This window comes from Pocillopora damicornis, chromosome 11, assembly GCF_964200805.1.
Source record: "Pocillopora damicornis chromosome 11, jaPocDami1.2, whole genome shotgun sequence".
Taxonomy (NCBI): domain Eukaryota; kingdom Metazoa; phylum Cnidaria; class Anthozoa; order Scleractinia; family Pocilloporidae; genus Pocillopora; species Pocillopora damicornis.
In genome coordinates, this window is record NC_142680.1 from 20,248,144 (window position 1) to 20,263,228 (window position 15,085).

The following is a 15,085-nucleotide window of genomic DNA, read 5'->3' on the forward strand; positions in this document are numbered from 1 at the left end:
TGGACAATTTGTCTCTGTCGTCGATCTCTAAAACAAACTGATGAGTGTTTGATAAAACGGACTAAAATTGATCAAACTCGTTTGATTGAAAGCAGGCCGTTGTAGCCAGCTCTTTGACTTGCTGTAGGCCTTTTTCCTGAGAAATTTCAATTTTTGTTTCAACATTTGTAAGAGTCATATTAGAAAAGTCAAGCGAGCGAAAAACAATTGTAGGCTGGGCCCACGGGACTAAAGGCTGGCCACACCCCTGAGAGTAGGTCTAATGTCTCTAACATATGGTCAGTAAATTCAACAACATCATCTCTGATGATTACTTCTTCAAATTAAGCTTAGAATGGCAATCTTGGCACTGATGGAGTTAGATTGCATTAAAATGGATTGAAAAAAAGTTGAAAATGATAATCTATTTTTTTGTAAAGATAATTGCAAATTACAACAAAGTAATTTATGACGTAGAAAAACCATTAAGATCAATTCACACAGGGCTGCAAATTTTGCAAATAACATTTTTGAAATTAAAATTTCGCCACCTTTTGCAAATGACAAACTGTTTCTTTTCTTATCAAAAGCTTAGAGTATCAACGTAATTAAAACCCAGTGAACAAGCTCCTGGTTGTGTACAAGAAAAAAACCTTTAAATTATTTTACACATGTCTGATTGCAATAAAGGAATAGATCTGAGTGTCATTTTGGCGAAACGAAAACCTCGTAGTCACCTTCAACAACTTTAGGCATTAACAAAAGAAGCCTTGTTGCATCTTGTTCTCTTCGCAAGCATCTAAATTTGTAAAGGTAAAAAAATAGCAATTCCACTGAACAAAATATACTGAAATAGTCTGTTTTATTTCTTCACCAAAGTAAAGTCACACATCTCAAGTTTCATTTAACAAAAAAGTGAAAAGTAATGAAAAATAGCCAAAAAGCGCCAAAATAGGGAAGCATTTAAACCTTCCAAGTTCCTGCGTCATTCATTTTGAGATGGAATAAAAAATTTTTCATTTATGTGATTTCATATTCAAATTTTCTCTCTCCTTTCCATGAAGTCAAGAGTGACGTCATCTCCAATCAGCAAAAAGGGCGCCCAGTGTTTGATGTCGCAGAACTTGTCTGATTCTCTGAGGCTTTTCATGGCCAGGCTCAGTGACTCGCTTACTGGTTTACCTCCTGCAAGTTGTTGATAAAAGTGTTTCATGAACTCAAGAGTAGCCTCGTCATCAATCGCCCACAGGGAAGCCACAATAGACCGAGCACCAGCCCCCATAAAAGCGCGCGCAATGCCAACCACACCTTCAGCCTTGATCTCGCCCCGGCCGCTGTGGCAGCAACTAAGCACAACAAGTTTGGCCCGAAGTTGAGCATTCAACACATCTCCAATTGTTAAAATGTAATCCTCCTCAGTTGGCACAGTAGATATTCAGTCTGGGTCAGGTGTAAGAGCAATTTCGCCAGTTTCCATACATCCGTGTGCCGCAAAGTGAACTAGGGAAACGGAACTGAGTCTTTTCAACACCTCACGTTTCGTGGCCTGACTGCCAGTGATTGGCGTGATATTCAGAATTTTTCCGATCATTTCTACTTCTTTTTTAGCATACTGAAGCTGCTCGAAGACTTTCTTTCCCTCGCTTTTAGTAACCTCAGATACCCACGGATCTCCTACAAGTAACACACCACTTCTTTTGTGATAATCATCTGGGCAATCGGCAATGAGTCTAAGACTTGCTAACGATGGAGCGACTCGAATTGTGAACGATTCACACAGGTATTTAGAATTACCATCCTTCAATGCAGCGTAAGGAGCGATCCACAGGGGTCCATCAGGAATAATGAGTAGCTCATCCCCTTCAATCAAGTCCGCCACCGGCTTCATAACGATATCATACAAAGTGCTCAAGCATCCGTCTCGTTGGATGTGAGGTTGAGGCTTGGCTTCTTTGGTCTTCTCATCCACTTTTGAACGGCCCTCCCTCAAAGCATCTAAAGATCGGTTCTCGCATCTCACATTAGAACGAACACCAAGTTGTGTATAGACACCGAGCATGAACGACTCAAAGGACAGGCTGGATCCACTATTCTCTGAAACAAAACCTTTCAGTTTACTTTGTCTTAACTGAACTTGTTTTCCTTCGGACACAACCCAAAGATTGACGTTAGCTTTGTCCACTGCCTGAAAGACAGTGTTTGATGGAACGTTTTTTAAAACTGCGCAATCTTCATCTTCTCCCTCTTGGTGACTTGTTCCACCACAATAACTGGATTCCATGAGGTCGGTCAGAGCTTGAGCCCGTCCTTTCTCAGCAACAAATAAGGCTTCATCTACATTACCTTGTTCTAGGAGAACTCTCCACAAACCCGTATACGCCACTTGGTGCTGATTTCGAAAATTAACTTTCCACTCATCTTTAGATATTAGAAGTACTCTCAAGGAATTGAATAAGTTTATGCTAGCTTGGTAATGTTCAACGGCTTTTCGCAGTCTACCTTGTAACTCAAAAACCAATCCTAATGAACAGTAGGCCATTGCCTCCGAGGATTTGTCTCCTACTTCTTTAGCTATTAAAAGATGTAGGTTGTGGTACTCTATGGCTTTTTTGAAATCACCCAGACGGTGATAAGCATTGCCAAGATTGCCATAAGCAGCACCCTCCCCATGCTTGTCTCCTACTTCTTTAGCTATTTTAAGATCTAGGTTGTGGTACTCTATGGCTTTTTTGAAATCACCCAGACTAAGATAAGCATTGCCAAGATTGCCATAAGCATTACCCTCCCAATGCTTGTCTCCTACTTCTTTAGCTATTTTAAGAATTAGGTTGTGGTACTCTATGGCTTTTTTGAAATCACGCAGACTAAGATAAGCATTGCCAAGATTGCCATAAGCAGCACCCTCCCCATGCTTGTCTCCTACTTCTTTAGCTATTTTAAGACCTAGGTTGTGGTACTCTATAGCTTTTTTAAAATCACCCAGACTAAGATAAGCATTGCCAAGATTGCCATAAGCGTTACCCTCCCCATGCTTGTCTCCTACTTCTTTAGCTATTTTAAAATGTAGGTTGTGGTGCTCTATGGCTTTTTTGAAATCACCCAGACGGTGATAAGCATTGCCAAGGTTGCCATAAGCACCACCCTCCCCATGCTTGTCTCCTACTTCTTTAGCTATTTTAAGATCTAGGTTGTGGTACTCTATGGCTTTTTTGAAATCACCCAGACTAAGATAAGCATTGCCAAGATTGCCATAAGCGTTACCCTCCCAATGCTTGTCTCCTACTTCTTTAGCTATTTTAAGAATTAGGTTGTGGTACTCTATGGCTTTTTTGAAATCACCCAGACTAAGATAAGCATTGCCAAGATTGCCATAAGCATTACCCTCCCAATGCTTGTCTCCTACTTCTTTAACTATTTTAAGATGTAGGTTGTGGTACTCTATGGCTTTTTTGAAATCACCCAGACGGTCATAAGCATTGCCAAGATTTCCATAAGCAGCACCCTCCCCATGCTTGTCTCCTACTTCTTTAGCTATTTTAAGATGTAGGTTGTGGTAGTCTATGGCTTCTTTTCCCTGATTATAGAGATCTATGACTTTCTTGACATCACCTGAACTTGCACTACCGTGGTCATGACTAATAGGATCTTTTTCCTCCATGGACTTATCTCCCACTTTACTGACAGACTGAAGTCTTAATGACGACAAGATCCTATTGTTTTTGTCAATCTTTTTTATGTTAAGGGTTAAAAATGTGGAAAAAACAAAAATACATAAAATAAATACATATCTTTAAAATTTTTATTTGTCCATAGAAAAGCACAACGAAAGTTTCTGAGTCTCTAAGTAGAGGCAAAAGGTCGAAGGCAGAAAATCTGCATAAGATATGTAAACATTAAAGAGCTTTTTGTTCTGGCTTGTTTTAGAGAGATCATCTACCCAAGTACTATGTATAAACTGGATGAATATTAGTCTTCTAACCCTTTAACTCCCGTGAGTGACCAAAAGAGAATTTCTCCTTACAATAGCAATACAATATGAATCAGATAAGTGTTGGGAGTAAAAAAAAATATATCAATTTAAAATTGGTTAGTTGATGCAGTACTGAATTCTCTGTACTAACATTACAAGAATTGTATGGTTGACAGTAAGGATAATTACAAATTTGGTCTGGGAAATTAAAGGGTTATTTAAACTAATCTACCAGTTATTGGCATGGATAGTAGAACTAAGTCAAATTGGCTAAAAGGAGTAATTTCATTAATAAGTCATGAGGTAATAACTTCTCCTATGTTTTTAATCACACACACTTAAAGTATATAAGCTGACAGGTTCCCATCATAATTAATACCCTTCTTTGTATTTTCTCCCTTGAAAGTATATGAGCTGGAAACTTTTTTCCATTATACCCACGGTTAGAAATGAAAGATTCCTTCAAAGGATACAGCTAGTCCCTTATCACACCAAGTGATTGCTTCTTCAAATCTCTTCAATTCAATACAAGCAGTGGCTCCTGTAGGCAACAACACAAATAAGCATACTGTTACTGTAGCTCAATTCTGAGAAAAGAACCTGAAACCATTGAAATCATCACAGACCAGAAGAAAAAAAAAAGACAAAACAAAACAATACAAAAAAACTGAACGGAAAAGAATAAACAGGCCCTATTAGGTTTCAGTTAGATTTATTTAGGTCTACAGACAACTGAAACTTCTAAGAACACTTAAATTGGGATCAACAACTCCCACAAAAACACTAAAAGTTAGGTAAGTCCTGATCCTTCTTTTTAAAACAGCTAGATAGTGACTTAAGAGCGCGTCCACGAGAGCACCGGGTAGTCGCGCTACATGCCATCTCACCGATTTCAATGAAACTTTGTCAGTTTAAAGGGTCTACCCCAAAACTAAAAAAAACAGACTGGTTTCTGTTTTGGTTTTTTCCGGGTGGATATAGTCCACTCCCCCCGGTTTTTCTTGGTTTTCACCAAGGAAATCGCTTCAAATAGGTAAAATGTATGAAGCTTTAACTGCGATGATATTTAACCGATTACTTTGAGAATTTGCACACATATTTTTATAGCCTTAGTTAATGGCCGCCGCGAATATCAGTCAGTTTGATTGACGGCTTGTCAATGAACAGAGGCAAATATACGACTTTGGTTTTAGACTTTTTGATTCATCTAAATATTTTACAACTTTGAGGTCAAATATCTCCCGTTGCCAGAAAACTACAACACTAATCTTAATTACCCTTTTTAACCCATCATTTCATCTCTGAAAATCATCAAAAAAATCTTTGGGCACTACCGTATTTTTGTCTTGGATACCTTTTAAAATCTGCGACTGTGACAAGTTTCTCTCAACTACACCTGTCACGCAATTCTTGCTATAGGCGGTCACTTGACAAAATAAACCTACATTTTTTAGCTTGATTGTTCAAGAAAGGTGAAAACTGTGAAAAACTTTCGAGATTTTTTGTAGGAATGGAAAATTTCACGTTTAGAGAGATGCATGTTGACGGAAGATCAATGGGAAGATCGTAGCGTTTCTTTCTTGAGTCGTTTATTACTTTGAAGATTTGCTAAAATCAGGACATAGGGCTCTTGTACAGAACAAAAAATTCATTAGACTATACTTTGATCGTCTATTATCATTATCGCACAGTTTACGATAAGGAAACTGTAACAGGAGAGGAGATTTTAAAGTCACATGTCGCCTGCTTGTCGACGTACAAGTTCCCGAGTGTAACAACTTCGGCTTTTCCATACCGCGACTGACGGGAAACTCTGCCCTCCTTATTTGTTAGGAAATATCAATAGCCCCATGAATTCATTAACTACGCCATGTTTCCAGAAAATAAGACTGGAAAATGTTTTTTCCACTTTCCACCATCAAGAAATTCCACGTACAGGAACAATATTTGTAGGGTCACTTCGTGACCTTTTATGAGAAGTAAAAATTGTTCATCTTTTTTTTCAAGAAGGCACTTCTAGAAAGTTCTTAATCCCTCTGTTATCTTATTTTCCTGTTTTTTGACTGCAAATTTCATCTGCATTTGCTATTATTTTTGCTGATTGTCATGGCCTTTCCTGCGTGCATGTGCGAGCTAGTTCATATACAGGACTCTTTCGAGTTTCCCTGGCTGGTGTCGGGCTTATGTGTGTAGGTCTGGTTCAAAAGATATCTTCACGCTGCAACACGGGTTCCTATGTTTTCTCCTTTTTCTTTATTTGTATTTTCATTCTATTGCTTGCATTATCACACACTTATGTTTTTTTTATTCCCTCAGCACGTTCCCTCAGATTTAGAAGTAGGCCATGAAAAGTCAATATTGACCAGAACTGAAATCTTTTTCTATCATTATTTGTTTCGGAGAACCCCCGTCATTTGTGACTTTATTTCTCGAGAAAATGTTTTTATTTGCTATTTATTTCCATAAATAGGTCCTGATAAGTTTTTTTGTCTCGTGACTCCCAAAAACTGTGTTTGCGACAACATCAATTGAGAAATCAAAGGCAATTACGCCTGAGAAATTCGCTTGTAGTCTTCTACCCGCAGAAGGCAACTCCATATAATGACACGTTCTAAGACTTCTGTAAACTAGAGACATTGGGTGATGTTGAGGAGTGAAATATTTACACTAAATCTTTGACCCTTAAACGGATCACGTACACGTACATGTAACGTCCGGAAAATGTCACGCATGTATAACACCATAGGCGCACCTGGCGTATTCTATCCACTGACTTCAATAGTAAAGAGATAACTTATTTACTATTTGTATATGAGCAAGCTTATTTGCCCTGCTTGAAAAAATCCTTGATGAAGTCTACTATTGTCAGACGAAACGCGTGGGAGATAAATACAAGTTTTTAATTTCTCAGTTCGTGCAGTGATGCTCACTAGTTTGTTCCGTCAAAAATGCTTTTAATGTGAAGTCACGTCGACCTCGACAGAAAAACTAAGCTCACCCTGTCATAATCAATGGTTTGACACCGTAAGTACCAATTTAGGTACATCATTGGGCTTTGATCACAATGATGAAACAAATGTGCGTTTCTTCACGCTCGCCACGTTTATTCCTTGGAAAATTTTTTTACTGGAGGGCGATCTCGCTTAGCTTGGATAGACATCTCTGAAACGTCTCTAAAACTCTCTTTAAAAAGAGCGTACACTTCCGGTAATATTTTCCTCCTTCTCGCAACAGCGCAACAGACATTGTTAATCCTATGTAGTGTAGGTGTATCAGTTGTATTACGTCTTCATAGTGATACCATATAAGAAATCGAGTGTCTAAAAAGCCCTCAATTCAATCTAACACTCGAATTGATAAAGTCAAGATGGTGCAGTTGTCTTGTTCATTTGCAACTAACTGTAGAACCAAATGTTACTTTTCTCCCGCTGGCCAGCGACGGCAAGATCTCATACCTCTAAATTCGTGGGTATACAGCTTAAAAAAAAAAAAAACAACATTTGAGAAACGTCGATGTATCCCAAACATGCGTTTCGTCCGAGATGGAGCTTATTCTAGCGCGTATTGGCTTATTTGGAGATTACGAAGGCCGCGATTTCACGATGTACCTCAAATATCGTGCACAACTTGGTGTGAGATTCAGACCTTCGGGTTCGTTAATGCCAGTATCCTCCTCATAAAAATCGGAGACATAAAGTGAGAGATAGATGAATCTGCAGATGGCAGAAGAAATCAAAGCTGGTGAAAATAGAACGCGTACTGTAGCTGCTATCTTAGAGTCGACAATGAATAAGGAAGAAGGGCAAGAAGAGCGCTTATCTGAAAATCAGTTTTCCTAACTGGTGATTTGTGACTGAGATGAACTTTATATCATATGATTGCTAGGGATACTCAGGTACTGTAGAGGCGCTCACATAGATAGAGGTGGGCGATCCTCCCTCTGACTTAAGAACTGCGACAAGTTTATAGCGCAGACCAACTGGCATAGTTTGAAGCACCTCAGGGTCTCACTAGGCTCATCACATTAGAAACCTTCAGCAAACTAGTCGTAGAAGCGGGTGGTTATCAGCAACGTGCACAGATTTCTGAACGCGCGTCATCGCGAGAACAATACCCAATCCGTCATAGACGGAACAAGAAAGCGAGATATTCTTGCTAAAATAAGGATGTATCAAGACGTTTCAGTCATTGGCTGCTATCCAAATGTACCCTGACAAAGACAAACACAGTGAAGCCGACAAAAAAATTCCGCCTAGGATAAGATCAAGAGGAAATGGACTGAGACCGGCTTACCATTCTATAGGGGACGGCTACGTTCGAGGTCTAACCTCAGGTAAAAATTCTGACGAACAATCCCTAACTAGCCAAGAGGACTTTGGATGGGCTCTTTGGAAAACACAAAAAACAGCCACCTTTCTCAGAAAGCAGGGAATTATCTTCTAGACGTGTGCTGGGCAAGGGAGGAAACTAGTGAGGCAACCGCCTCTAATGTGATTTCCCAAATATCGAGAGAGTTTAAGAGACGACACCAGCCAGAAATGTTGTCTAAGACTGACCGGTTGATACAGCAGCAAATCGCTCGATACTTCAGCCGGTTATCTGCCGTAACAAAAATTGGTTTATTGATGAGGTCCCCCTCTGTAAATATGAATGAGGACGGAGAGGCCGATGCCAATGATCTAGCTTCAGAATTCGAAACTGACCGAACAAGGCAGAAGATAAGGAGGGACCTTGCAAAATTTAGACGAAGACAGCAGGAGGGGGTGAAGCTGCTATTAAGCTAAAAAAAAAGAAGACATTCGCATCTCACTTTTCTTTCATATTTATTGTCTTTGCTCACGAAAACAACTGGCTATGCCTTGGGATTTCATCAAGGGAAATTTGCAGGAAGGCTACTCGTCAAATTACTGCTGGCTCATTCTTATTTAAAAATTTTATAAGTCAATTAAACGCCGGCAACACTCGATCTAAAGAGATGTAGATTTATATGTGGTAATAGAATACTTGAAAAAATATGCAGATATTTTACGATCGAACCAGGCAAATAGTCATAGAGATCTGCAGATTATTCTGAAATTGTTATCTAGCAGATAGCATGAACAACGCGCTTGAATAATTCCTACGGAGAGTCTTTGGGTCACACAACAGATGTTAGCATAGCGGAGTTCTGTATGTAAATGTTCGATGGCGGTAAGTAACAACGTCAACACTATTTTAATTTTATTTTCGGGATAGAGGCACAGTTTTTAGTCCAATAGAACAATTTATATTTGCTCTCGAGCGAGAGCGCAGAATTTCTCGTCTGGGAAAGCCGAAGTTGTAGCACACTGGAACATGTAATAATATCAGCCAACACGCAGCATGTGACTTTAAAATCCCCTAAAATGAGAGACTAATGAAAATAGAAAATAATGAATGTTTTGTGCCGTACAAAAGCCATATCTGCTGATTTTAGCAAATCTTCAAAGTAATAAACGACCGAAGAAAGAAACGCTACGATTTTCCAATTGATTTTTCTTCTACATGTATCTCGAAAGTTTTTCTCGAAAGTTTTTCACAATTTTCACCTTTCTTGATCAATCATCTTGTATAAAGAGCTAAAAAATGTAGGTTTATTTCGTCAAGTGACCGCCTAGAGCAAAAATTGTGTGACAGGTGTAGTTGAGAGAAACTTGTCACAGTCGCAGATTTTAAAAGGCATCCAAGACAAAAATACGGTAGCGCCCAAAGATGTTTTTGATGATTTTCAGAGATGAAATGATGGGTTATAAAGGGTAATTAAGATTAGTGTTGTAGCTTTCTGGCAACGGGGGATATTTGACCTCAAAGTTGTAAAATATTTAGATGAAACGAAAAGTCTAAAAACACAGTCGTATATTTGCCTCTGTTGATTGACAAGCCGTCGATCAAACTGACTGATACTCGCAGCAGACATTAACTAAGGATGTAAAAATATGTGTGCAAATCCTCAAAGCTATCAGTGTAATACCATCGCAATGAGAGCTTCATACATTTTACCTATTTGAAGCGATTTCCTTGGTGAAAACCAAGAAAAATTGGGGGGTGGTCTATCTCCCCCCGGAAAAAAAAAACCAAAACAGAAACCAGTTTGTCGTTTTGAGTTTTGGGGTAGACCCTTTAAACTGCCAAAGTTTCATTGAAATCGGTGAGATGGGATGTAGCACGACTGCCCGGTGCTCTCGTGGACACGCTCTTAACATATCTGACACCAGTGACTCATTGAACTTAAGGAACTAAAATATTCATGCTGAAATTTTGCTTTGCATTCCGCATTGAGTTCTTCATCCCATTCAAAATAATATTCTCATCATGATTAATGGAAGTAATGGCGTAGCAGTCAAGAGCTGGATTCAAATGTACATCAGGGTGGTCTCGACCTCTTAATTAAAGTCCATTGAGACAAGATTGAACTCTATTTAACCTCATTTAACCTTAGAGTGTTGAGTTCTTTTTATTATTATTATTGTTGTTATTATTATTATTATTATTATTATTATTATTATTATTATTATTATAGTACAGCTAACATATCTAACCTCTCACAATTGCCTTAAGGAAAGTTGGATTTAACTCAATGGCTGCTTCTGCATCCCTTAGTGAATCCTGGTGATTTCCTGTTATTGAAATAAATATCTCTGATTAGCCATAAATGTAACAAACCAACTACCATTACTATAATTTTGAGAAAAACTTGTGATGCTCGTTGATATCTGGGGTAAGAGGTTACTTCTTTGTATATTTGAGAGGCCAAGATAAGCTCTAAATTTTTCCGGGCATGCATTCAAAATTATCACCTTTTTCAGAAAACTACCACTGACAACTCAATAGCTTCAAAATAGAAAAAAAAAATGCCTATTAAAGCTCTCATCATCTTACCAAGTTTAGAATGTGCAATAGCCCTGTTGTTGTGCAGTTTGGCCTTCAGTTCTCTCTCGTTGCAGTTCATTTTAATTCCTTTGGTGTAAAAATGAATAGCATTGATGAAATCTCCTTTCTTGAAGGCTTCATTACCCTCATTTCTATAAACATCAGCTGTGGCTGCAAAGAAAAAATAAAATAATTCGAAAAAAAATAATTACAAATAGGTGTCAAAGTCTGTGGTCGTAGTTAATAATTATTAGTGTATAATCAGAGCTGCCAAGATCTGGAGATTTAAAATCTGCAGATTTTCAATAGTTATGATAATGCCAATGATGTAGGTGACAACATGGGTAAGAATAATGATGAGAGTTAGGCATCACTCAACTTGAGGCAAACCCCTGGGCATTTAAATTTTTGGAGATAGGTTTCCTAAAATTCCCATTCCCTGGGCAAAATTAATAAAATGTTCAAATGCCCCACATAATTTAATGTAAAAGGCGAAATAATTAGCAATTTGACTTTCAACTAGTTGATCAAGCTTTAAAAACTAATTGACCAAGCTTTAAAACCTAGACCTTGAAGCCTCATTTCTACTGAGCCATTTGTTAGTGAAAGTACACTATCTACCTTAAACACCTCCATATTCAATGATAATTAACACTTGTACTCTACTGGAAATTAGATGTGACAGTTTTTATTCAAATTCCCTAACGCCAGTCAGGCAGGGTAAACCCCCCCCCCCCCCACCCTCTTTGGCTTGGATGAAGATCAAATACCTGTGGGTTGCTCGAGGAAAAGGGAGGGAATGTTGAAGGTTTCAAAGTGATTGTGTTTCATTAAAATAGAAAGATGATAGTGATGATGATGATGGTACCTTTGATGCAAACTTACACAATGGATGCTATATGATGATCAAATAAAGTCTTAACTTATTATAACTTTGTGTTATTGCTTTGAACTGTTAGAAAAGAAAATAGCAAAAGTTTCTGTGTCATAGATCTTCTCAATGAACAGCATATTGTAATCATAGAAGAGAGTCATGAATGACCAAATATCCTTTAAAGTGGTCATGCAGTGTATGTATCCTTTTCCACATCTGCTTGCATTCTTGAAACTGATCCTGATCGAATAGAAATTGTTCTAACAATTACTGAAGCCGAAGTTGAACCTAGCTCACCTCGTAAAGTGTCCTCGTCAAAATGTGGTGCATTTTCTTTGTCAGGTAAGTCTTCATTTTCACATGGAACTTTAATTGAACTTCTTCCTGTAGCCATAGCAACTGTGAGAAGACTGATGCTTCTTACAAAGTTGTTCTTTTAAGTCATCCTGGCCTGAAAAAAGGTGATTGCAAATGGTTATAAACATCAGCTCAACATATTATCCAGTTGCAAAATAAATATTTTTTCCCTTCTGAGAATGGGAGGGATATATGGACACAAAATCAGAAGCCAATTAAGAGCTAATGTCAACATGCATCAGACAAACGGCGGCAAGTCAACCAAATTCGTTTTCTCTCCTACTTTCATATTTTGTAGCCCAATATGTCCTAATAGTTGTGGTGTAGTATTTTTGTGAAAAAACATTTTAGTTTTTGAGAAATGATGTTTTTCGTTGGACCGCTCAAATATGCAAATTTTCACTCTGAATATTACCCGAGTTCTGTGACCTCATGTAACGAATTTACTTGACCTCCGGTATTTCTGTGGGCATAATCCTTTGTTTAATCAACTAAACTTAATCCCCTGACATTATTGAGGATGGCAAAGAAATATTTATTTTTTGGTAAATATTTTTGTCCGACATACTTTTTCTATGTCGAAAAGTAGCATCAAAACAAAGACAGTTTTAACAATGACCGATATGACAAAATCTACTGAGCTTCTTGCTTTTAAAAGACAAAAGGATGGTTATAAAGTTATTGTAAAAATATTCTTGTGCAATTGTGTTGTTCTATTGTGAGACGAACTCAAAGTCCGGCAAAATTTACTTGCTAGCGACTATGAAATATACATGGTGCGCCTACTTGTCGCCACCTTTTATTGGCATATCGAGGCATAAATCACTACAATTTGTAAACAAATCTAACACAACACTCTTATCTAGTTTATTTATGATTTTATAAGACCAATAACTGTTTCGGTCATTATATTACGCTTGGGTATTACTTTTTGCCGGGAGCTCAGGTTTTACGTTGTGTTTTCCCCTATCCCAGCTATATTAGAAGCTAGTCACGCAATAATTGATACCAACACAAATGAATAGTTCAAAGCGGGTTGTTGCTTCAACACTATTGAAATTTATAGTGTTCTGGCAGGAAAGCAAAGCATGATGCTCTGGGAATAAAAACTCTTTGGGGCCTTTTACATGATATCGTAATGAGTTTTGTTCAAGAACGAGTTCATCCCGGTTGTCGCATACCATAGTAAAATTATTCGAAACGAAATTTGTGAATGAGTTTATAGAGGTTTTCATTCCAGAACGAAACCTACAATTTTTCCTGTGATAAAAGAATTTAGATATATAAGTATTACTCGCGTTGTTGTTGTTGTTTTTTTTACATTACGGAGCGAATTTCAAGTGATAATTTCAGGAAGTAAGAAGCAACAACAAAGGATTCTTTTCAAAGCGAGGTGCCATTTTCAGTCATACCTGGTCGGACACCTTGAAAACAAAGGATGACACGCAAGCAGTTTTCTGCAAATTTGACTAGAAGTGCACAGATCGAGTTCCGCATGCACTTGAAAAGTCTGTTTAACAAATGCAGACGTACAGTTATTTTAATCCCTACCAAATTATGTCAAGACGAACAAAACAAAAAAAAGTACAGCCGTCCTGCCTCAAAGCAGGACAGATTTTGATCAGTGCCTAAAGTTTTTATAGGTAAATAACCACTTTACGTGAATTTTACGTGGTACGAGACTGACAGCTCGTAGTTGGCAAATCGCATCTTTTATTTTTAGGTGCTGACAGGGTTGGTGGGGGAGGTGGGAGAGGAGGCGATCAGAAATGGGTGAGGATGCTTGTCGTACCTTTCAGGGGTCAAAATCAGTGATCTGGTACCTTTTATGGTGTCACCAACTTTAGTGGACTGCCAGAGACCTAGCTGGTACCTTTTAAGATGTTTTCCGCTCAATAAAATACCTGAAATAAGCATTTAATAAGCACTAGGACGATTTTAATGATCTGACTTGAGCCTCTAGAGCACATCGATAAAGAAGTTCTTATTTCTGGGATTTTTCAATTTTTTTTAGTTTAAATTGATACTTTATAGGGGTAGATATCTGTTGTTGCCACTCCCACACGGATAAGACTCAGGTACCTTTTATAATTTTATAGGGGTCGTTTTCGAAATTCCGGCGCGCATCCTCGCCCTCTTATATATAGGGGTTCCCCGGGGGGTGCTACGTCTTGTAGCTACTACTGAAGGGCCCTTTACCACTGTGTGCTTAATTACGCGTCCCGCCAGATTGCGGGAAGCCTACAAAGTTCTCAGACATTAGTATAGAAAACTCCGCCTCTGTCTGGATTTTTGAAAATTTGAAGATTTTTAAAAGACAGTCCTATTTGACTGAGATAAATTGGGCAAAAAATCATCATCTGTATGTTGCAAGTTCGTATAATTCGTAACAGAAGCAATTGAAATTATTTAAACCAGAGGCTGTAGTACGTAGGTAGGTAAAGTCTGTATTTAAGCAGTGGCCCATCCAGGCCCTGAGCTTATAATCCTGGATTCCTCACATGAAGCGACTAGGTATTACTACTCCTCCCCGGACATGATGACGGTCCACCCCATGGTTACCCCCTCCCCCCCCCCCCCTCCCTCTTCCCTCCTGTCATTTCATCAGGTTCCCCTGACTAATGTCTGGTACCCATTTATACTTCTGGGTCGAGAGGGGTACTATGAGAGTAAATTATTTTGCACAAAAACACATGACCTGGCTAGGTTATATATGCAGATCTCTTGACCCTGACTCCACCTCACTAATCATAAGGCCACCGTGTCTCCACAAGAGGGGAGAGCTTATGGTGAATCCTTTCTCATAAGAAACAACTTTTGCAAAACCAAAGTAAAATTCTCTTAGCTGATTTTTAAATAGGGATTACTGGTCAAAACTTACAAAATGTGTAAGTTTTTTATTCAATTTCCTCCAGTTGAACCGAAATCCATATGTGTGCAGCTGGCTGTTAGTTTAACTGGACACTTATGATAGGAAAAACAATGAAATATATACACTAATGCATACTGATGTATGT

At 38.4% G+C, this 15,085-nt stretch overlaps 1 protein-coding gene and 1 pseudogene across 2 annotated transcripts; both read right to left on the reverse strand.

The window, feature by feature from the left end:
• Positions 1-995: 995 nt before the first annotated feature.
• Positions 996-4,148, reverse strand: LOC149038093 (tetratricopeptide repeat protein 28-like; annotated as a pseudogene). The gene has a single exon (XR_016181046.1). The product of XR_016181046.1 is annotated as a tetratricopeptide repeat protein 28-like (transcript).
• Positions 4,149-4,368: 220 nt separating this feature from the next.
• On the reverse strand, positions 4,369-11,004 carry LOC149038094 (hsp70/Hsp90 co-chaperone CNS1 homolog). The gene is made up of 3 exons (XM_089187176.1): positions 10,847-11,004; positions 10,507-10,584; positions 4,369-4,490 (listed from the first exon to the last, which is right to left on the reverse strand). Exons 1-3 carry the CDS (start codon positions 10,914-10,916, stop codon positions 4,393-4,395), a joined length of 246 nt encoding a protein of 81 aa, XP_089043302.1. The 5' UTR covers positions 10,917-11,004; the 3' UTR covers positions 4,369-4,392.
• Positions 11,005-15,085: the final 4,081 nt, after the last annotated feature.